Genomic DNA, 24,257 nt, shown 5'->3' with positions numbered 1-24,257 from the left:
TTGGTGTGCTTTTTGCATGCTCAGCGTCAGGCTACTCAGCAGTTTTTGGAAGTCACCCAGAGGTCCAAGATACACATCACTGTACGTAAACTCTTTCTATTTTAATTTTATTCATGGTCTCAATATTAGTGGTACATTATTTGTTATTAATAATTAGCCGATATCAGGTATCCCATGTGAGTGCTAATACAACTTACCCCCTTATGGTTCTTTGGCTCACATAATTTTAGCATCACACACATTTTTTTTTTTTAGAATCGGTGGTCGTACATCATTATATAATTCTATCTCTTCTTTATCCTGGACACTTTATTTGTGTTCTATCATGTTTTGTCTTGAAGATTTAAACTGAATTATCAATTTAGTTTCACTTTTTTAGAACCCTTGTTTAGCTTTAGGGTTTGTTATTATTATTCCTTTGGCAAATATATGGTCTGCACATCCATGTGGTCACATTTTTCACTGTGCTTAACATATTTATTTGACGTGATGTTCATATCACTTGTCTTCACATCTGTGTAAACACTTAGCTCATTTCAATTAGTCCCTTCCCCTCTAATTTGCACCTCTCAAATTGTCTGTTACACTGCATTCACTTCACCTCCTTTGGGGTATTTCATATTTCTCTTCTTGGGGGTTCTTTTCATTTTTTTTCACTCTCTTTCAGTTTGATCCTTCAAAAATAAATTTGTTTGATATCCCCTCAGGAATTTGATTGATAAGTGTTAGCTTTGGCTCTGTTCAGGACCTATACATATTCATATCCTGTTATTGCTATTCCAATTCCATTATGGAATCATGTGGTATTGATTCTATTATGTATATATTTTCAGTTTTTTCATGTGGTTCTGTTTTCAACAGGTGTAAGCATATTTCTGCATGGCAAAACTATGCATTGCCTTGATCATTTGCTTTTCACCCTGCGTGGCATTTGTATTGTTTTGAATATGGAAATCATAGTATATGCTTTTATATTTGTATTTTTCTGAATATGAACATTATACTTCTATGTTTTTACATTTATATTTAAATTCATATTTACTTGTTTCTCATTGTGTATTTTTTGTGTTTATTTTTCATTAATATCTGTACCAAAGAGGATCAGAGAGCCAGAAACTGGAGGCCTAAGTATGCAAGTAATTAAATTGCTACAATAACATGAGCTATGGAGAATGTCCATGCCCAGAAGCTTATAATAAAGCTTTAGCACTGGGAGAATAAGTCATCATATGTATATCTATTTCTTCTGGAAATTCGATCTAAAAATGCCCCCCCCCCCCCCCCTCCCCGTAAAAGGCTTGGATAAATATTGAAATATTGTAGTGCTTGATTTCTAACTTTGATGACGAGAGACTCTAGTTTCTACCAGTCCTTTGCTCCCTGGACTGTTTGGCAGTAACGGTGCCTATCGGGGAGCATCTCGTGTCTCTGAGCTGGCTTTCCTTGCTGCAGAATGGCGAAACGCGTCGGGCCGGGAGGATGTTGCATGAGTTGCGAGTCAGAACTGAGGGGGATTTCCGCGAAGTTGCAGGGTCCCTTCCCTGATCTCCCTTCCCGCCCCTTCTTCTCCCGGGTTTCCTCTGCAGCTGACTCTAGTGACGCGGGATGACCCGCAACCCGGAGCATAAATGCAGGCTCTGTGAGCAGCAGGGAGCAGAACAATCCAAGTTAGAAACTCCCAGAACAGGAGAAGTGCCGAACCAAGCCAAACACAAAGCAGCCCAGCTACAGTGACAGCATGAAGAGCCCGCTGAGCCTCCACCTCGTCCTGCTGCTGGTCCTGTCTGCAGGCTGGACAACTCCCTCGCAGGGTAAGACGTGTCCCCACTCTGTCTTCCTTCCCCTTCTTGCCTCTGGTGCTGCTCTCTTCTCTTTTGCTGAGTCGCCGATCCATTTATATGTCAGCACAAATAGTTTCATGTCGACTCTTTCTCCACTATGGTTCTGAACTTTAGCTGAAATCCTTTCTGCCTCTTAGCTTATGCCACCACAAACAAGTGTATTGGACCCTCTTAATGTAAGGTAAGTGGGTAAAATAGCCACCCTAGTATCTTACTTTTGGAAGCTTTTGTCATCATAGGTGTAGTTTGTAAGCTTACTTGGGGGAGGGGGAGAGCAGATGGTAAAGAAGTCATATTGTTAATAGGGAGTGGGGAGCAAGTCAGCATGAGAGTACCTGCAACATCTGGGGGCAGCAGAGTGCTACCCACATACTCACCCAAATGATACCCATGGCTAGTCAAATAATGTGCTGCCATGCCATCCACTTCAGAGTTGCTTTTGAATGTGGTTCTGAAGTTGAGAGACATTAAAATAGAGGAAGGATTTTCAGATTTAAAACGCCCAAGGCCAATCAATGCTCATGATATGAAGTCAGAGAGAGGAAAGCTCAGAGGGAATACTTCATACTCAGTAAGTGATAAATGCCTGGGACAGTTTACCTGTAGAGGTATCATTAACCATAACCATAAGGAATTTGAGCACATTTGGGTCAAAGGGTAATGGAAAGAGCAGGGGTGGGAGAGAGGTAGGGTAAAAGGATCAAGGGATCTTGTCAATGAATTTAGGCATGGAAACTTATACGCTTAACTATCCACATGAGTAGATGGCTAGAAAAGGAAGGTGAGAAAGTGAATTTGCACAAATCGATGGTACAGCTGCTCTCAAGAAGTAGCAGCAGAGTCATCCAACATACAGTGGCAGCAAGGATCTGGCATTTCTCTGAAGTAAATGATGGAAAACAGGGTGGCAGCAGATTGACTAGGCTACACTTCCAGGGAAGCACCTACTGCAGGGGTTCAAACTTGTAGCAGCTGGGAAATATTGGAGCCTAGTGGGTAGACTAGATGGTCCCCCTCTTATGGCATTTACTTCATTACCATTTGAAGAATCACTGTAGAAAGTACATTGGGACCAGTTTAGATAAAAACTGCAACCTAAATTCAGACTTTCATTATTAGACTTCCAAAATCCAAAATATAGAAGCCATGTTACTAAAGGACGTTAAGCCATTAAAGTGTGATTAGTGCCTGCTAACAGGCTATTGAAGAAATATATTTTTCTGAGGGGGGTGACATGGGCAGAGAGTGTGTGTTCCCGCATTATCAAGCTAGCACGTTATGATTATAACACACGAACTGGCTAATGCAGACTTAACACGGGAACACTTAGCTCCAACTAAATAGGAGGCAGTAAGTACTCCCACATTGTGTTTGCAGGGTCTGCATGGTAATGGCAATATTAGCGCACGGCCAGCAAAAAAAAAAAGAAGAAAACCTGACAAAAGTGCCATGTTAAATCTGGGCTTAGTGCACGGGAAAGTCCTGTGTTAGAATGTGCTACGCCCAGATTTAACTGCACTTTCGTATAAGGGCCTATGGCCCTTATACAAAAGTGCAGTTAAATATGGGCGCAGTGGCGATTCTAGGTCGGCTGCCACCCGGGGTGGATCGCCGATGCGCACCATTCCCCCGGGTGCAGCACGACACCCCCCTGGCGCAATGACACCCCCCCCCCAGCGCATCAACCCCACCCCACCCCCCGGTGCATTCTTGGCTGCTGGGAGCAGCTGCACGGCTCTCGGCTCTGCTGGCTCCCTGCTCCCTCTGCCCCGGAACAGGAAATAACCTGTTCCGGGACAGAGGGAGCAGGGAAACAGTGGAGCTCACAGGCGTGCGGCTGCTCTCTGCACCCCTCCAGCGGCATGCACCCGGGGCGCGCTGCCCTCACCACCCCGCCCTTGCTACGCCGCTGTCTGAGCGTAGCACATTCTAACACAGGACTTTCCCATGCGCTAAGCCCAGATTTAACGTGGCACTTTTGTCAGGTTTTCTTCTCTTTTTTTGTTTTTGCTGGCCATGCGCTAATATTGCCATTACCATGCAGACCCTGCAAGCACAATGTGGGAGTACTCTTAGTGATTCTATCATTGGGTACCAGCATGTGCATGCCTATTGCATGCATGAATATATAGAATACTAAAAAAAATATGTAAGATACAAAGGCTGATAAGTCCAAAATATCAAGAAGACATGAATGAACTCAATGCAGTTCTGTGTTTCGGTGTGGCAAGCATCTGCCTCAGGAGTCCGAGACATTTCAGTCTGGTTGACAATGCCAAATTATTAGCCAGTGAACGGCAGTACAGGGATATCAGCCAATAAGTCACACTATAACATAAAGCTGTAGCACCGTTGACGTGTAGAAATTAGATCATTTATTTGTCAAAAAGGACACTTTAGGCACGGCTTATAGAATAGCATTTAAGCAGTTTTTTTTTCAGTGCCAAATGTTTAAGGAATCGTATATAGGGGCCCTTTTACTAAAGTGCGTAGGCACCTATGCACATCCAACGCGCATCAGTTTGGAACTACCACCCGGCAACCATATGCCCCAGGCGGTAATTCCATTTTTACACGTGTCCCATAAGCGTGGCAGAAAATATGTTTCATTTTCTACCGCGTGGCGCTAACCAGGCGGTAATCGGCAGTGTACACACGCTGACGATTACCGCCCGGTTAATGCATGAGACCTTACCGCCACCCATTGACTTAGCGGTAAGCTCTCAGGCCTAAAATGGATGTGCGCTGATTTTTATTTTGCCACACATCCATTTCCCCCCCCCCCCCCCAAAAAAAGAGTCCTTTTTTGCAGGTGTGCTGAAAAATGGACCTGCACGCGTCCTATACACGCAGCTACACCAGCGCAGGCCATTTTTCAGCGCACCTTAGTAAAAGGACCCCATAGAATCTTGCCATTAAGAGTAAATATGAAAGGCCCACCCGAGCTCTATGCATTGTATTCCATTTTGTCCTAAAACCTGTCTTTCTCCAAACCCAGCCCTCTTTTGTACATTCCATCTGTGTAGGAGGGGTTATCCTGTACTCTTCCTGGATTTGGGCTTCAGCTGAATCATCTTCACATTAGACTACTGGTTTTTACAGCTTCATGTGCCCTCCTACAATATAGGCTATGTCTTTCTCCTGACTTTTAACAACACAGTGGTCTAAGTCTTTCTCCTTTTAACACCACACACTTTCCTAATATTGCAGTGTATTGGTGTAGTCTTTCATTAGCTTCTGTGGAGTCATGTTGAATGATGATGGCATGGAGTTCTATCTCGTGGCCATTTGGGGTATCTGTGAAATTGAGCAGTTGTCGAGAGCCTAGTTTCTAGTAAGTAGGCATGAAAGTCACAATAAAAATCTAACATTATTGGCTTTATGTAAGCCACATTGAGCCTGCAAATAGGTGGGAAAATGTGGGATACAAATGTAACAAATAAAATAAATAAATAACACTCAAAATAGAAAATAGCTGTTACATTATTCATACATTGCTTTTTTTCTCATCCATAGGTGCCAGTTTGAGGACAGAGCTGCGCTGCCAGTGTATAAAGACGATATCAGAATTCATCCCCGTCAAACAGATTGCTAACGTGGAGCTCATCCCAGAGGGACCCCACTGCCCCACAGTGGAAGTCATGTAAGTATCTGCCACACATTAAACACAACATGGCTGCTAGCAGCACCTTCTTCTGGATCAGTCTTTCAATAATTTTCCTCTTTTCCTTGTTAGTGCTACCTTGAAGAGTGGAATGCAGGTCTGCCTGAATCCTGATGCCAAGTGGGTGCAGATCATTATAAACAAAATTTTAAATGGGTAATTATCTTCTTTCTTTCCGTACATTTTACGTCATAATGCTTAGTTCTAAATCTTAGTACATAATACTAACAATTGAAATTCAACACCAACAATTAACTAGCAGGGCGGCACATTCACAGAATCCAAAAGAGATGAAAGTCACAGTTTGTTCAGGCAAGTGCCAGCATTGTTTGCTCACCACAGCCTGGCAGCAGGAAGTGATTCTGAGTTGTCCTTTGAAGATAGTGGGTCAGTGAAGAGCCCTGTTCCCCTGCTTTACTGCCCTACAGCAGCCTTTGTGAGATGTGTCATAGGGCTTCTGCTTCTTCTTCCAGCCTCTTCTATCCATTGAGTATCAAAGGCAACAATTACAGTGTCTGCAACAGGGGCATAGCCAGACCTCAATGTTTGGGGGGGGGGTCCACATCCCAAAGTGGGGGACACACAATTTGGCCTGCCTCCCCGCCGCAACCCTACATACCGTGGCTGGCAGGAGTCCCCAACCCCCACCAGCTGAAGCCTTTCTCCAGCACTGTTCTCTGTGCATTGCCTGCCCTGCTTCCCTTCACGTCGTGTGCCTCAGTTACCGCCGGGATAACGCAGGAGCCCTTACGGCCACCTCAATGGGTGGCGGTAAGACCTCCCACCAGAAATGGGCGTGCGGCAAGTGCTTCACTTGCCACACATCCATTACTTCTTTTTTTTTTTAAACCCCGTCTTTTACCCGCTGCGGTAAAAGGGGGCCTCAGCGCCTGTCAAAAACATGAGCTGATGCCAGCGCAGGCTCCCTTTTGCCGCAGCTTTGTGAAAAGACCCCTTAATCCAATAAAATTTTAAAAATAACATGTAAAGATCAGCCTACTGCTTGTACAAGATTAGGAATTAAGGCTACATCCAGCTTCTTTGCGGTGATTTCCTACTGCCAGTGTTATTTATAGTCAAAGCTGAATGTCAGGCTGGTTGATTAACTTACTAATATGGCGCTTACTAATATGGGCTACCATTCAGATGGTTATTTTACTGTTAACTCCAGTTATTTGTAACTAGGTCTCATTGCCTAAAATGGAGCTGTGCTAAAATAGCACAAATTAGTGTTAAAATTGCATGTGTTAACAACAGCACATGTTAGTAACGAAGCCCCTAAGAATACTGGGGATCGATAATGATCCAGGATGTGGGTGCTAGTCTGAACTCTGTTAACTAGTGGGCATCACTAAAACTAAGGGGCCTTTTTTTACTAAGCTGCAGTATTTATTTATTTATTGCATTTGTACCCCGCGCTTTCCCACACATAGCAAGTTCAATGCGGCTTACATAGTAAATAGAATTACAAAGTCTTGAAGGAGAATATTACAAATTGTAGTAAACGTAGTAATAGTGGGGTTTTAAGGATATGTAAATTGAACATGGAGAGGTAAACAAAGATAGGATGAGCAAAAGGAAAAGAGATTGGGAGGGGGTATGGTGAAATTGCTATACTTTCAGCAGAGATCCTGGATGTAATGTCAAAAGTGTCGTATGCGCTTACCACAGGCTAAAATGACTTACAGCAGGATACACTCAGATAGTCCCGCGATACATTTTGGATCCGTGTGTGCAAACCACACGCTAACAAAAATGTTCTAATTTTTTTTTTGTGGGAGTGAGCATTATTTTGCACTAATCAGTTAGTGTGTCTGCATTACTACATGCTAACTGAATAGTGTGGGCTTAGCGCATTTGCCCCCACTGCATAAAAAATAGGTTTCAGTAAGTGATCACATGCTAACTTTTTAAATGGCCACCTGCAAATGCTAAAATTATCCCATAGCTATTAATTCAGGAAATAGGAAAATCAGCCATTTTCCAGCAACAGGAAAAATGATCATAGGGTGTGGGAAAGACCCCCTTAAGAATGTACTGCTTTATTCCACAGCTTAGTAAAAAGAACCCTAAGTAACCGAGACAGGTAGGGGAACCTTGACCTTATCTGTTGGCTGTCATTCGTCATTCAGGGGTCTTTTTACTAAGCTGCAGTAAAAGGGGGCCTGCACTAGCATCAGTGCGTCTTTTTGATGCATGATGAGCCCCCCCCCCCCCTTTTACTGCAGCGGGTAAAAGGCTGTCTTTTGCTGAGGACAGGAAATGGTCATGCGATCAGGGAATCACTTGCCGCGCAGCCATTTTGTGGGGGAGCACTTACTGCCACCCATTGAGGGTAAGCACCTGCGCTACAAAACAAGGGTGTAGCCAGACTTTGGCGGAAGGGGGGCCCAGAGCCCGAGGGGCGGGGCACATTTTAGCCCCCCCTGGCACCGCCGACCCCCCCTGCCATTTTTACCCCCCCCCCCCCCGCCATTTTGACACCCCTTCCCCACTGCCACCACCACCTTTGATCCTCCCCGGCGCCAACCCTTTAAATCCTCTCTTCCCGCCATCGCCAACCCTCTCCCGCCGCCACTGTTGGGTACCTTTGCTGGCGGGGGTCCCAAACCCCCGCCAGTTGGTGTCCTCTTCTCCAGCGTGACCACGTTGCTGATCTGCAAGGGCAGGCTTCTGTTTCTGTGAGTCTGACGTCTTGCATGTACAACGTACAACATACAAAGTGCAGGATGTCAGACTCACAGAAACAGAAGCCTGCGCGGCCGCGTTGCTGATCTGCAAGGGCAGGCTTCTGTTTCTGTGAGTCTGACGTCCTGTACATGCAGTATTTGAGTCGGTAGGTCATTACCGCCTGGTTACCATGTGAGAAGTTACTGCTAGGTCAGTCGCTGGTGGTAAAGTCTCAGACCCAAAATGGCCGTGCGGCAACAGTTTTGGCAAAAATTTTAAAAAGGCATTTTTTGTAGGTGCGCTGAAAAATAATTTTGCACGCACCCAAAACACACGTCTACACTACCGCAGGTCATTTTTCAACACACCATAGTAAAAGGACCCCTTGATGAATTAACAAAAACATATAAAAGTTGGGAAATAGATAAGATAAAAATATATAAGAAAAATAGAAAACTAAAGGAAATAATACTAATCCAAAAACAAGCACGTTATAAAAAAAAGTTCCATTTTACTGATTGTAAACTCGGCTTGTACATTCTATTTGTTAATGTGCCTTAAAAATTCAGTGCACGTTAAATCAATGTAATGCACATTAATCTATGAATTAATGTGTGGTAAACCAAATGGAGTATGTTAAAAAGTTCTAACACATTGCATTCTTTTATTAAAATGCTTGAAATAAAGCAGAAAAAAGTCTGAAAATCAGGGGGGAGAAAGCCTAAGGGGCCCTTTTACATCACTATGTTGCTATGTTACCATGGTAGAGCTACCGCGGTGTTGTCACGTGCCAAATCAGGACTACCACCAGGCTACCACAGGAGCCCGGTGGTAGTTCCCACCCCCAGCATGTGCCATTTCCGGCGTGACAAGAATATTTTGGATTTTTGTACCGCTGGGTTAGCACGGAAGCCCTCACCATCACCTGTTTAGGTGATGGTAAGAGCTCCTCCCGGAAATGGCTGTGCACCTGTGATTAGTGCAGGGCTATTTCTTTCTTTTTTTTTTTTTTTTTGTCCAATAACAACCTTATACCCACTGTGGTATAAGGGTCTTGGCACATGGCAAATCCACATGCCAATGCCACCACAGGCACCCTTTTAATGCAGTTGGGCCAAAAAATGCACTAAAAATTAAGCAAAAAATGTTGTCCTGTGCAGTGGCATAGCCAGAATGTAATTTTTGGGTGGGCCAGTGGGTAGGTTGGGTGGGCATGCATTTCTTCTTCCCTTCTCTACCCCCCCCCCCCCCCATGAACTTTAAAAGTTAAATACTATAAATTTGAACCCCTCCCCACCCCACCCCGACATCCCATCTGAGCCCCCCTGCACGACCCAGTCCCCACCTGCCTACCAGCTCCACGATCGACGAGCAGACGACCCTCGTCTTCCATCCGGCATCAAGTCTTAAAAAAAAAAAAAAAGCCCAGAGAAACGCCTCGCGTCTGCTGTGCACTGCTGTAAAGCAAGCAGCAAATCGTCTCGTCGGTCCTTCCTTCACTGTGCCCGCCCTTGCGGAAATAGGAAGTTACATCAGAGGGCGGGACACAGTGAAGGAAGGACCGACGAGACGATTTGCTGCTTGCTTTACAGCAGTGCACAGCAGACGCGAGGCGTTTCTCTGGGCTTTTTTTTTTTTTTTTTTAAGACTCGATGCCGGATGGAAGACGAGGGTTGTCTGCTCGTCGATCGTGGAGCTGGTAGGCAGATAGGGACTGTAGCGCCAGCAGAGCACCCCCCTCCCCACCTGCTGACACCCGGGGCTGGGCGGGCCTGGAGGGAAACTGGCTGGGCCTGGGCCCATCCAGGCCCACCCGTGGCTACGCCCCTGGTCCTGTGCACAACCTTAATTTCAGTATGTATGCTGCTGTGTCTATTATACACCAGGAGTTCTCTGCTTCATGCATTGACTGAATTTACAAAGACAGATCACCTAATACTATATTTTTGTTGCAGGGCATCCAGCAGGCGTTGAAGAGAAGGCCAGGGGAGAACACAGACACAGAATCCTTCAAAAGAAATACTGAATCATTTAATACATAAGCACTAATTTATCGATGAAGAAACAGTGCTCAAGGTCCAGGGCCACGATGGCTTCAAGAAACATTGGATTAGATATTTGGATTACGCTGTCTCAAAGCATACTGAATATGTATATTTATGTACTTATTATGGCTATACAATATTATTTATATTTTAATTTATTTGTAATAATATTAATATAGGCAACCGCCTAGTACTGCACATCACTGTATGCACTCACTGATGGCCTCTCACTTTTTCACTGTGTGTGTCTCCTGTATGAAGGGGTTTTTTACCCCATGGGGAAAAGTCATTGACCGGTCCAACTGACTGATTCAGCCTTTCCTAGTACACGTGGCCCTTCTTTTCAGGGGATATGTGCTAAGAGAAGTGTGGAAAAGGTACAGAATAGGATAATAGATCTCTAGCAGGTTGTTAAGGTATTCAAAGCTGTGAAATGTGTTTTAGTATCACCAAAGTCACAGGTGCCTATACCCTGAAGAAAAGGGAGGAATTCACTTTAATTTCCCTTTGAAAATATCTTTTTAGTGTTACTTTTTCCCCATGATTCAGAGGAGAGGAGTGAAATGTGTGACCCACATTGTATGCTCCCTTATTCTCACAATTGAGTGAGTGTCATACTTTAAACAAAACACGCAGACTACGAATGATTTTATTGTTTTCTCTCCTATTTATGAAAAATATTAGAAAAGAAATTGTTATTTATCAGCACATGCTTTTCAAGTTCAAAAATTGCATTTGCTTATTTAATCTGTTTTGCCTTTTTTTTTTTTTAAATAAACATTTTAATAGAAAACGGCTTTGAATCATAGAGTGATTTCATTGGTATCTAACACAGTATATGGATTGAAACCCATGACACTCTGGTGTCAGCGCAGCAGCTTTCACAGCTGACAATCAGTCATGCCTAAAAACTCTTTTCAAAAGAGTAAAGTGTTTCTTCAATGTAGTTTCACCTTTGCAGTACATCTACTTTATAACTAGAAAAAATCTTCGGTGGGTTCAAGCAATATCTTAGAACAGTGGTTCTCAGCCCAGACTTTGGGGCACACCCAGCCAGGTTTTCAGGAAACAAAAATGAATATGTGTGAAATCAATTTGCATGCACTACCTCCATTGTATGCAAATCTATTTGGTGCATGCTTCTCATGGATATCCAGTTCCAAAGACTGGGTTGAGAACCCCTGGCTTAGAACCATGAGTACAAAAAAAAACAGGAGAAACCAGTCTTCGCAGAAAAACAAATCAACCAACAAAAAACAGTGAAGATGACTGAAAGTGAAGGTGAAAAAAGACGACCTACAGAAATCAAAATTAAAAAATATATTTTGTTGATTATAAAAGTTAAAAAGAGTAGGTGATTGGGACTCGACACACCTGTGTTTCGGCCTGGGAGGCCTGCATCAGGAGTCTCTTCACCATAAAAACAACCTTGTTTTCATTCACAAATGATTATAATGTAAACCTTGGGCCGAAGCTTCTACTTGGTCTGTTCTTCAGGATTCAGGAGAAAAGTGTTTCCCCTCCAAGTAGAGACACTGTCCGGAGCTTAATTTAATGACATAGCCATCAGTAACTACTTGGAGGGGAAACACTTTTCTCCTGAATCCTGAAGAACAGACCGAGTAGAAGCTTCGGCCCAAGTTTTACATTATAATCATTTGTGAATGAAAACAAGATTGTTTTTATGGTGAAGAGACTCCTGATGCAGGCCTCCCAGGCCGAAACACAGCTGTGTCGAGTCCCAATCACCTACTCTTTTTAACTTTTATAATCAACAAAATATATTTTTTAATATTGATTTCTGTAGGTCGTCTTTTTTCAACTTCACCTTCAGTCATCTTCGCTGTTTTTTGTTGGTTGATTAGAACCATGAGTGAAATAGCTACATAGCTATTTCAGTTCTCCTACCCACTGTAGGCTCAACTCACTTAAATAATTTTTGACCTCTGGAGAATGAAGACAGTGGTTAAAGAAACTGAATAGCAACTTTCATAAAATCAGATATTCTACAAGGAAAGAAACTAGTCCTCACAACCTGAAAAAAAAGAGTGTGCGGAGAAAGAAGTTGATGGGAGTGGGAGTAGGGCTTGACCCCTTCTAAACTGGTATATTTTTGGGAATGCTTTGCTGGGGGGGGGAGGGGGAACCCTCGACTGCATATCATTTTTACTGTGCCAGCCCCTTTAAGATGGTACCTGAGAGCATCGGGCCTCATGTTAGCAGCCTGATGCTCCCCAGCAGGAAAAATGCCAGCTTTGAGATGGTGTTATTTTTCATGCAACATCGCAGCTTGTGAAGTTCAGTGCAAGCTGTGTAATTCAATTTACATCGAAATGAGGTGTTGTGCATGCATTTTTTGTGCTGTACATTGTATAATTATGGTACCTCCAACTAAAGTGCATTATGGTAAAAATAATGCATGATTTTGTAGTTTTTTCTGAGTTTATTTATACATTTTAACAATAATAATACTAAACACAGTACAGATAATGCAAAATTGTGCAAATATCTTCAAAAGCAAGAAGATTACAGTAACGAGAACACATAACAATCAGATTAGTATTGCTATAGAATGATGTGAAAATTGGAGGATGGAGAAAAAGGGTTCATTCATTGATCAATCTCACACTTAGGAGGTGTTGGAGCAGTGATTGTCCAATAGAGACCATGATTTGAAAAAGGAGACCTTAAAAGCCTTTTTTGAAGGCCACTGCCTCCTCGTATTTTCTAAATGCACATAAAGTATTCCACCATTCATACTATGAGGCATTCAGGGGTCCTTTCACTATGCCATGGTAAAAAGTGGCCTGTGGTAGTGTGGGCACGTTTTTGGCACGCGCTGGGCCACTCTTTACCACAGCTGGGAAATAAGGCTTTTTTCAATGAGGCAGTAAATGATAAAGGTAGCACATAGCTATTTACTGCCTGAGCCCTTACTGCCACCTAATGACCTAGCGGTAAGGGCTCATGCACTACACTCGCGGCAGTCATGCAGCATGCACCAATGTGGCTACACTACCGATTACCACCGGGAATGCCCGCTGTGGTAGAAAATAGAAAAATATTTTCTACCATGGGAATCAGCATGCACCAACTTTGACATTATCGCTGAGTGGGCGCACTGACCTGGCGTTAGTGTCGATTGGCGCACCCTACATGCTCGTTAGCCCTACCGCTGCTGTGTAAAAGTTGTTTTTCCAATTTAAAATAAGAATGTGGATGGCTAAAACGATCATTAAGTTATATAGTTTTGAAGTTTGGGCTAATAATTAAACCAGGAGTAAATGATCATAGTATGATGATTTCGTAGGATAGATGATCCATGAGGGAGAAAATTAATAGTATTTTTTTCCCCAGATTTGGGAGCAATATGGTTTCCCCGTTGGTGCAGTAGAATAACATATGCATGATTTTGTAGTTTAACACGTGTTGAGAGACAAACATTATGTGTTTTTCCCTTAATCCACATTAGCAACTGCTCCCTCCCTCCCCCCCCCCCTTTTAATATTATATATTCTAGATCTCCAGTCTTGAGTTTTTTAGATTTCTGGCATTTGAATACAGAGAATTCATAGTTTGTTTTATAATTATATTCATAACCTCCATGGTAGCTGACAGAGGTAATTTGGCACCTGTATACCTCCGTCTTAGAGATGTACGTGGCCAAAACAAAAATTCACTTAGTGCTCATATATTCCTAATTTTTCCCCATTTATGTGTGTTTCTTTCCAGGTCAATATTAAGCTGGTGGTGGTCTGGATAAGTTATACCCTGATATTCAGCGCTACTTATCCAGGCACCAGCATGGAATATCTGGGTCTTCAGCAGTGCCCAGAAGCTATGTGGTTACAGCCCAAGAAGGTTTTATGACAGGAGACGGCATAAGCCTATCTGGCCCATTATCTGAGCTGAAGGCATATTGAGTGACCCCAAACATTTACAAATGCTATTGAAAACAATAGCAAACCTGTGTGGTTTATATTGTTTGAGTAAACCTCTGTTTTTTGCATTCTTTCTGTCAGGAGGGGATTTGGGGGGGATATATCAACCAGGAGAGTTTCTCTGGTTTGGATACTCTGGGCTAATGGGCTGGCGTTTATTGCTCGCCTCTTGGCTCCTTCTGTTAAAAGAACAACTATTTGCAATTTGCAACAGAGTGACACAGCTAAATATCAGAATTCCTTGGACTTTTTAAAAACAATTTTCTTTTTTTTTTTAATTGGCAGGGCAGCCTAACACAGCAATTTCTGCTAAAATAAAAAGGGGAATCTTGATGATTGTGTTTCGTTCAGCCTGAACAAAGCAAAGTCATCAAGATTCCCCTTTAATTTAGTAGAAATTGCTGTGTTAGGCTGCCCTGCCAATTAAAAAAAAAAAAAAGAAAATTGTTTTTAAAAGTCCAGGAATTATGATATTCGTTCAGCTCAGCTCACCTCACACCTATTCTAAAACGCAGGGTGCTTTCCTCAGGTAATCTTTTATAATTCTGAGGGAGGGGGCGGGGGACATTGTTCACCCTCCCCTCACCTATCCACACCCATCCTGTTAGAATATCAATGATATGCTTTGATGTCCCCATGCATACCTCTGACCCACCCCCATCCTCCCACCCTGTCAGACTGTCATAGTAATGCTTGAATGTTTTCACTTATATACACTGTCAGCTAGCACATTTGCTTATTTCCGATCTGACGAAGAAGGGCAACCTTCGAAAGCTAATCAAGAAATGTATTAAGTTATGTCCAATAAAAAAGGTATCATCTTATTTTCTTTTCCATGTTTTATTTTGTTTGATTTCTATAGATTCTACATGGAATGTTGCTATTCCACTAGCAATATTCCATGTAGAAGTCGGCCCTTGCAGATCACCAATGTGGCCGCGCAGGCTTCTGCTTCTGCTTCTGTGAGTCTGACGTCAGACTCACAGAAACAGAAGCCTGCGCAGCCTTCTACATGGAATGTTGCTAGTGGAATAGCAACATTCCATATAGAATCTCCAATAGTAGCAACATTCCATGTAGAATCTCCAATAGTATCTATTTTACTGTCATAGTAATGCTTGAATGTTTTCACTTATATACACTGTCAGCTAGCACATTTGCTTATTTCCGATCTGAGGAAGAAGGGCGACCTTCGAAAGCTAATCAAGAAATGTATTAAGTTATGTCCAATAAAAAAAGGTATCATCTTATTTTCTTTTCCATGTTTTATTTTGTTTGATTTCTATTGATAACTTTAAATAAGAGAAAAGAGAGTTCACTCACTGGGTTCATTAATTTAATAAAGACTAGGGGAACTGGCTTGCTTTTACTTGTATAAAATGGTAGATTTGTGTCATACAGGTCCCGAGTGACTTTTGTAGGGTTTTCTATAAATTCATAATACGCCTGGAGAGAGGTTATGTGGTTGTGTTCCTTAGATTAATGTTTGGTTTCCTCTTTTTCTCCTCATTGATGTAGATTTTGTGATGCTTGTCAGTCTCTTTTTAAGTACTGTGTAGTACATTTTCGAATAACAAACAATTATTTTCTATTAATTAGAATATGTCAGTTTTAAGAATGTATATATGCTAGAGTTGGTTAAGACTTGGTAGGGACCCACAAGAAAAATCTCACTCATTTGGCCTTCAATCTCCAGCATTGCGGTGGTAAATCTCCAGCATTGGGATGGGCCACCCTTGTTGTCTCTGCCCCCGAACAAGCCACTAGACCACCCCTTCAAGGTAAGGGCTGCGGGAACGGCAGGAGAGTGTGTGTGGGGGGGGGGGCAGCTGCAGCATCTGTGGGGGGGGGGGGAGCAGCCACGGTGTGTGGGCAGGGGCGGTGGCCCAGAGTAATCTCAGTCCACCCCTGCATCCAGCTACCTCACACTGTAGCTGTTTCTAGAGGCTTTTCTCAGGAGAGACACTGAATATATTGTTTTCCCTATGTAAGAACAACAGTAAGATGAAACTATGAGAGAAGTTTATGAACTGGCACACTTCCCCTCTGCTTGTGGCAATTGACTGCACATACATGGCTATCAGACCACCTGAAGGCAAAGAGGCCATGTATCAGAACAGAAAGTCCTGTCCTTCCTTGAACATGTAGGTGATTTGCAATGCTTCCCACATAATAAATCATATGTGTGCCTATTACCCAGGCTCCTCCCATGACATTTTGTTATAATCAGACCTACTGTGCATGACAATGCTGAGAGTGCTGAGATCAAAAGGACCAGGGTCCACTTATGCATTGATATGCAAGTTCTTACACCAAGTACACACACACACTCATATCCTCTGCTTTTTACCCTGCAGGTGATAGAGGCTACTGATGACCTGCTGGCTTATGACCCCCATAGCCCACCCTGAAGGGGCAGCAGAAGATAACTATAATAAGGAACACAGGCAAACCAGGACTGTCAAAAAAAGGACATTTGGCATACTGAGATCTCACTTCAGATGCCTGGACAGGGGAGGAATTGCTTTACACCCCAGCCAAAGCAGTGATATTTTCCTGCTGCCTTGGAATTCGTGATTGTGAGCTGCCTTGTATTTACCAGACAGGTGAATGTTTGTAATCAGCCCCTGACGCAGGGAAAACGTGGCCATCTTGAGTGTTTTATGCTTTTAACTTGCTTGCAGTGAATAAACTTTGCTAAACTTCACTACGTTGGTCTGCTCTATTTCTTCACTATACTAATTTGTATGCCAGTGTCAAGTGAAATGACTGACTTTGTGCAAACACAGAGGCACTGAAATTATGACTTGCAAAGAGTTGTATACATAGCACAGGATTAATCTAAAAACACAAAGACATAGTTCTATTATTTAGTTTTTCCATTCCTAACCTGAAAATATACGAAGGGCCTATGTACTACAGTGCATTAGCTGCATAAATAGGGACTTATTGTGCACCATCAGCATGAACCTGCTCTAACAATTCATGCAGCACCTTATCAGTTAGTAATTCTCACAGTAAACAGAAGAGAGCTCTGCCTTCTTAAGCTTGTCAAAAATATATTTAATTCAATTAAAAAAAAGACATCAGCTTTATTTTTTTATTGGAGTGGAGGAGTGGCCTAGTGGTTAGGGTGGTGGACTTTGGTCCTGAGGAACTGAGTTCAATTCCCACCACAGGCAGCTCCTTGTGACTCTGGGCAAGTCACTTAACCCTCCATTGCCCCATGTAAGCTGCATTGAGCCTGCCATGAGTGGGAAAGTGCGGGGTACAAATGTAACAAAAATAAATAAATTTTGTTTTATTTCTGTTTACTACCCCTCAAAGTGAACTAACATGGCAACCACACTACTACTTTATCCAGGGGTGTGCTGGTAAATATTTTAACAACAGGCTCTTTCTCCAGACGTAGCCAGCTCTGCAGTTGGAAGGGCCAGGGGTGGCCGGGGGGAGGGGGTAGCAACACTTGTCTCTCTCTCCTCCCTCCCTTCGTGCAAGCACGCTAGGCATACCTTTGCTGGCAGCCAATAAATGGACTGCCACCACTCCCAACGTCTTCCTCTGAGCAGCATGCTGGAACTTCTCACACATGCTCGAGAAATCCCAGCCTGCTGCTCAAAGCTGGAAACAAGGAGCGGGGAGCAGCAGCAGTCTATTTACTTGGCTGGCAGGGCTCAGCATCCCCACCAGCAAAGTCAAAGACAATTCAGCAGGGGGCCCAAGCCCACATTTTGGGAGCCAGTTGTTAAAGTAGCCATGGAGGGCCCTACTTTATCAACCGGCTCCCAAAATTCTTAAAAACTTAACAACCGGCTCTTGCGAGTCTGTGAGAACCTGCTCCAGCACACCACTGACTTTATCCACATTAAACAGCTAACATAGCTGGGAGCATGAAAGGGGCTTACAATTATAAACATGCCAAGTTACATATATTCAGGCCCTCCTCCAGTTCACACACTTAAGGGGCCCAGTTTCACACATTGACTCCCTCCATGCTCCCTAGCAATCTGGCTCTCTTCACCTCAAACTTCCCCCAGCATTCTGGTATTGCGTCATACTTCCCTCTATCCTCCCTTGCCTCCTGTGGATCTGGCATTACCTCTCTACCTAACTGTTCCCCCCCCCCCCCCCCCCCCCCGAGCCCTACAAACCTGTGGTGTTTACCAGAACTGCAGCCAATGATTACAACAGGCTCTCTGTGGCCAGCCAGGAGGTCTTGCAACTTCCTGTTGCCACATGGACAGAGCACAACAGAGAGAAAGCTTTAGGGCTGCTGAAGGGAACTTGTTGTAATCACAGCCCACAGTGCTGCTAAACACCACAGGTTTGTAGGGCTCATGGTATGGGGGGAGAGAGGGAGACAGGAAGGCAACACTGGACCAGCAGGAAAGAAGGGAGATAAAGTAAGGTAAGGAGAACTGTTGGACCTGCAGGAGGGAATGGGAGGGGGAGGGAAGAAGCTGCATATGAATGAAAAGGAAGGGAGAGGAGGGAAATTCTGTACATGGATGGAAGGGAAGGGAGAGGGCCAAATGCTGCACATGGAAGGGAAGGGATAGGAGGATATTGCACGTGGATGGAAGAGAAGGGAAAGGAGGGAAATGCTGCACATGAATGGAAAGAAAGTGAGGAGGAAAAGAGGAAAGCAGAAAGGATGCTGGGACAGTGGTGGGGAAGAGAAAGAGATGCCAAGATGGATGAGGGAATGAGGAGAGGAAGAGATGCCAGGCCAGCTGCCAGAAAGAGAAGCCAAGTTAGGAAGGAGGGGAAGAGCTGCCAGGATGGTGGGGAGAAGAGGAAGAGATATCAGGACAGCTGCCAAGATGGGGGAGGAAGAGCTGCAAAGATGGGGGAAAGGAGAAGGAAGAGCTTCCAGGATGGGGAGGGGAGAGGAAGAGATGCCAGGAAGAGGGAGAGGTGCTGGACCTGCAAAGGGGAGACAGGAGTGAGGGAAGAGAGAGGAACACTTGCTGGATCTCTGGAAGGGAAAAGGTAGGGAGAGATGCTGGCCTGGGAGGTGGGAGACCAGAGGGAAGAAAAAGAGCGAAAGATGCTGGCATGTGGGGGTGGGCATAGAGATACAGAAGAGTTATGTTGAACAGGCAAGAATAGGGACACAGAGATGGAAGATATTCAACATGGCAGGAAGATAGGGGCAAGGTCACAGGGGTGATACTGGGTCAGATAGATAGGGTCATAGAATGAAGAAGGATAGTTGACATGGAGCGAAAAGACGTACCAAATGGACAAGGAGGCTCTGGCAAGACAGTTAAGAGGAGATAGAGGACAGCAGAAACCACAGACTGGAAAGAACACAATAAGAAAAATAAAATGACCAGACAATAAAGGTAGAAAAATGAATTTTATTTTCTACTTATTGATTAGACCATGTTAGTTTTTGTAATGTACATATGTCAGAACTGGTTTTAGACATGGCCAGGGCCCATGATAAAAACATCACTCATTAGCCTTCAATCTCCAGCGTAGTGGTGGTAAATCTCCAGCTTTGGGATGGGTCACCCTTGGCATCTCTGCAATTACACAATTAACGCCATACAGGTGTAGACAGATAACTGTATCCCCTTCTCTGCCATGCAGTTAACACACTGTAAAGAAATGTTCTGTCTGTTAACTGACACATGAAGCATGCTGGGGTTCTGCTCATGAATAGATCATTCGTGAAACTGAGCATGTCATGGAGCCAGTGTTGACAGCTCAACATGCCGCTGCTGACTGCCAAGCTTTATAGACTAAAGATATAATATTTTTTTCTGCTGGTAGGGCTTGGAGACTCCTGACAGCTACATGGATGTTGTGCCTGCAGCAAAAGTGGACAGGTCCAAGTCAGCCCAGGCTGCCTGTGGCTATGCCCCTGCTGAGAGTGCAAATCAACCCCGCTCCCTTCCTTCTTTCTCCATCTGCTCCCTTCCTCTCTCTTTCCTTTGTCTCACCTCTCACCACCTTCCTTTCCACCCCTCCCCCTTCTGTTGCTTTCATTTTATCCCCTCTCTTCTCTTCCTATCTCTCTGGGTCAAACCAATTTTCCACAGGAGCTGGATACTGTTGCTGACACATTAGGAGACAGCACTGCAGTTCAAGGCAGTCATAGCAATAGGAAAGGGGAAACCTCCATCGGCTCCCGCAGTTGGTCCTGCTGATTCTCCAAGTCTTCAGGTGGTAGGGCCTTGCCTCCCCACCACCCTACAACATTTGGTGCCACTAGCTCCTTAACTGTTCCTGCCCTTCTCCACAGGGCTGCCGAGAGGGGGGGCAGGGGGGACAAAATTCCCCAGGCCCGGGCCTCCAAGGGGGGCCCGGCGCCACGGTCCCCTCCACCTGCCCCCCTCTGTTCACCACCGGGCCGGGCCCCCCTGAATTCAAATCATAGCGCCTCACCTTGTCCTCGCTCCATGTGAAAGGGCGGGACACAGGGAGGGAAGATCCAAAGGGAGGTGATCTGCAGACTGCCGCTGCTGCGCTTCTTTCACATGGAGCGAGGTCAAGGTGAGGCGCTATGATTTGAATTCAGGGGGGCCCGGCCCGGTGGTGGACAGAGGGGGACGACAACGACCTCTGGGGGGGTGGCGGTGGGGGCGGTCTTGCCCCGGGCCTAGCCCAGTCTCTCGGCGGCCCTGCTTCTCCATAACAAACCTACGCAAATAGAAACAGACAGATGAAGTGAGAGACCAGCCTAATTGTTAGAGCAGCAGTGTGAGAACAGGGAGTCCAAGGTTCATATCCTACTGTTGCTCCTTGTGACATCGCCTCAGTTATAAACTTCGATTGTGAGCCCTCCAGGGACAGAGAAATTCCTACTCTAATATAACTTGCCTTGACCTACAAGCAAAAAGACATGGAAAAAAATGGTATTCCCTCTGCAACTGGCATTGTTACATCCCTGGTGGTCCATTGGGGTTTCCAGGCCAGGTGCAATACCCACTCACTCCTGCCCTTAGCAGCTAAAATAACTGCTGTGAACTCTAGTGGTAGTCTCACTTAAATCACTTTGAATACCAATCAGTATGCTTATAAATTTAAGCCTGCCATTCATATGCCTAGATTTATAAGTCTAATTTATGAGCCTAGTACTCAAAATCAGTGCTTAACTCCTAATTTTTTTCCCCAGCCATAAATCAACTCCTGCTGCCACTCATGGTTTATGCTCCTAAATTTAGTAGTTTTGTGAAATTTTCAGTATCAATTTAGGAACTCAACCTTATCAAATTTTCAAAAAGGCCAATTTAGGAATGTAGAGGTCAATATTCAAAGCGATTTAACTAGTCAGAAATTACTCTTGGCCAGTTAATCACTTGTTCAGGGCTAACCATTAATTTTCAGTGGCACTTAACTGGTTAGTGCCGCTGAAAATAACTAGCTAGCGTCAAACTAAAAATCGTCTATTTTGGGGGCATTCCGGGGTGAAGTCGGCACTTGGTCAGTTAAGTGCCGATATTGAGCACTTATCTAGCCTGGTTAACCGCGTATATAGGATCATATAAAAGTCAGTCCTGTGTTTATGTGGTAACTTGTGGAGGGGCATAGTTGAACAGGGCGCCCAAGTTTTCCTGAAGGCGTCCTCGCGGGACGTCCCCGTGAAGGGGCGGGGAAACCCATATTATCGAAACAAGATGGGCGTCCATCTTTCATTTTGATAATACGGTCGGGGACGCCCAAATCTCAACATTTAGGTCGGCCTTAGAGATGGTCAACCTAAATGTTGAGATGGTTGACCTTAGAGATGGTCGTCCCCGGTTTTCGGCCATAATGGAAACCAAGGACGCCCATCTCAAAAACAACCAAATCCAACTCATTTGGTCATGGGAGGAGCTAGGCATTCGTAGTGCACTGGTCTCCCTCACATGCCAGGACACCAACTGGGCACCCTAGGGGGCACTACAGTGGACTAACTGATGCACTAACTGAACGGAAAAAGCCCTTCCCTTACCGATCCTTTAGCGATTCAAAAAGGAACGGGCATGCATGAAGGAAATTGCATGCAAATGAGCTGCTCACTGTTAGCTCATTTGCACACGATTTCCTTCCTAAGGAGGGGAAGTCAGTGCAGAGCAGCCAAGCATTATGCATGGCTGCTCTGCGCATGCCAAAGCGATATTCAGCACTTAACTGACTAGCAGGCTTATTTTTGAAAGAGAAGGGCGCCTATCTTTCGACACAAATCGGGAGATGGGCGTCCTTCTCTCAGGGTCGCCCAAATCGGCATAATCAAAAGCCGATTTTGGGCGTTCCCAACTGCTTCCTGTCACGGGGATGACCAGAGTTCCCGGGGGCATGTCGGAGGCCTAGCAAAGGCGGGACTTAGGCGTGCCTAACACATGGACATCCTCGACCCATAATGGGAAAAAAAAGGGCGTCCCTGAAGAGCACTAGGACAACTTAACCTGGTCCTGTTTTTTTTTTACAACCAAGGCACAAAAAGATACCCAAACTGACCAGATGACCACCGGAGAGAATTAGAGATGACCTCCCCTTACTCCCCCAGTGGTCACTAACCACCTCCCACCCTCAAAAAATATCTTTAAAAATATTTTTTGCCAGCCTCAAATGTCATACTCAGGTCCATGACAGCAGTATGCCGGTCCCTGGAGCAGTTTTAGTGGGTGCAGTGCACTTCAGGCAGATGGATCCAGTCCCATCCCCCCCTACCTGTTATACTTGTGGTTCTAAATGTGAGCCCTCCAAAACCCAACAGAAACCCACTGTACCCACATCTAGGTGCCCCCTTTCACCCGTAAGGGCTATGGTAGTGGTGTACAGTTGTGGGTAGTGGGTTTTGAGGGGGATTTGGGGGCTCAGCACACAAGGTAAGGGTGCTATGTACCTGGGAGCAATTTATGAAGTCCACTGCAGTGACCCCTAGAGTGCCCGGTTCGTGTCCTGGCATGTCAGGGGGACCAGTGCACTACGAATGCTGGCTCCTCCCATGACCAAAGGGCTTGCATTTGGTTGTTTCTGAGATGGGCATCCTTGGTTTCCATTATCGTCGAAAATCAGAAACGACCAAGTCTAGGGCCAACCATCTCTAAGGACAACCTACATTTCAGGATTTGGGCGTACCCCAACCGTATTATCGAAACGAAAGATGGACGCCCATCTTGTTTCGATAATACAGGTTTCCCCGCCCCTCCATCAGGACGTTTTGCGAGGATGTCCTCAGCAAAACCTGGGCGTCCCTTTCGATTAAGCCCCTCCATGAGTTGCTTAGAATTTGGAACCAAGAAATTTTAGATCTTTATAAAGTATATTTAAAGTTTTGTCTCATACTCCAGTTACTTCCTTCTTCTCTTAAAATCTTCAGGAAAACCTCAATGACTTACAAAACCTCAATGACTTACAAGTTGCTTGAGTGGGAACAAAATGCACTTTAATCAGCAAATTAAATTGTTCATTTCCGTCATAACTGCACTTTGTTTTCAAATGATAATGAAAACTTGTAGTTAATTTCACCACAGGAAAAAAACTTTTGAAAGACTTCGGAAATGGGTTATAACCAGAATATAAGGCAAGAAACTTTATTTCATGACACAGGAGTTCTTGCTTCTTGTTATAGTTAGGCAATACAAGGTAATGACCTTCAGTATAAGAAAACGGTTCTGCACGCAACTGCATCATCTTTTGATATCACAATTTTAGAGTACTTGATCATTTTTAAAATATGACAGTCTCCTGAAATGAAGAAAACCTGATGAATCCAACCTAACACATTTATTTTTAAGGGCTTTTCTTTTTAAGTTCTTAGAGGCATTATTACCATAGGTGCCCCATATAAGAGGCTTGGGGAGGCTAAGGGGCTCATTTTCAAAGCGCTTAGGCTTACAAACTTCCAAAGGTTACTAGGTAACTTTGTAAGAATAACTGTTTTGAAAATATGCCTCGTCACACCTCTCCGGCCCAACCACAACCTTCCTCCCCTCTTCTGGAATACTGCTTCTCAATCATTGCTACTCTGTCTCTTCCCCCCCCCCCCCCCCCCCACCAATATCCAGCTTTGCCTCTCTGCCTCTGCCTCCCCCCAAAAAAGTCTAGCCTTCTTCCTCTGCCTCTCATAGTAGTAGCTCAAGGTGAGTTACATTCAGGA

At 44.4% G+C, this 24,257-nt stretch overlaps 1 protein-coding gene across 2 annotated transcripts; it reads left to right on the top strand.

Moving 5' to 3' along the window:
- Positions 1-1,483: 1,483 nt before the first annotated feature.
- Positions 1,484-16,621, top strand: LOC115462502 (permeability factor 2-like). 2 transcript variants are annotated; one of them, XR_003940878.1, is made up of 5 exons: positions 1,484-1,811; positions 5,358-5,484; positions 5,578-5,661; positions 10,131-10,588; positions 16,609-16,621. XR_003940878.1 is itself a non-coding variant. In XM_030192497.1 (4 exons), the coding sequence occupies exons 1-4, from the start codon at positions 1,739-1,741 to the stop codon at positions 10,147-10,149; spliced, it is 303 nt and encodes a 100-aa protein (XP_030048357.1). In that variant the 5' UTR covers positions 1,484-1,738; the 3' UTR covers positions 10,150-10,923. The 2 variants fall into 2 exon arrangements, 1 of the variants encoding a protein (XP_030048357.1); XM_030192497.1 differs by lacking the exon at positions 16,609-16,621 and having other exon boundaries at positions 10,131-10,923.
- Positions 16,622-24,257: the final 7,636 nt, after the last annotated feature.

The sequence above is a fragment of the Microcaecilia unicolor genome, chromosome 2, assembly GCF_901765095.1.
Source record: "Microcaecilia unicolor chromosome 2, aMicUni1.1, whole genome shotgun sequence".
In the NCBI taxonomy this organism is placed as follows: Eukaryota; Metazoa; Chordata; class Amphibia; order Gymnophiona; family Siphonopidae; genus Microcaecilia; species Microcaecilia unicolor.
Note: the sequence above shows the minus strand (reverse complement) of the source record. Positions and strands in the feature narration are given on the sequence as shown.

Excerpts from the sequence above, each read along its gene's own strand:
- LOC115462502 (XM_030192497.1), top strand. The coding sequence starts at position 1,739 with ATGAAGAGCCCGCTGAGCCTCCACCTCGTCCTGCTGCTGGTCCTGTCT. Across the intron at positions 1,812-5,357 it reads CTGGACAACTCCCTCGCAGG|GTGCCAGTTTGAGGACAGAG; the intron begins GTAAGACGTGTC and ends TCTCATCCATAG. Across the intron at positions 5,485-5,577 it reads TGCCCCACAGTGGAAGTCAT|TGCTACCTTGAAGAGTGGAA; the intron begins GTAAGTATCTGC and ends TTTCCTTGTTAG.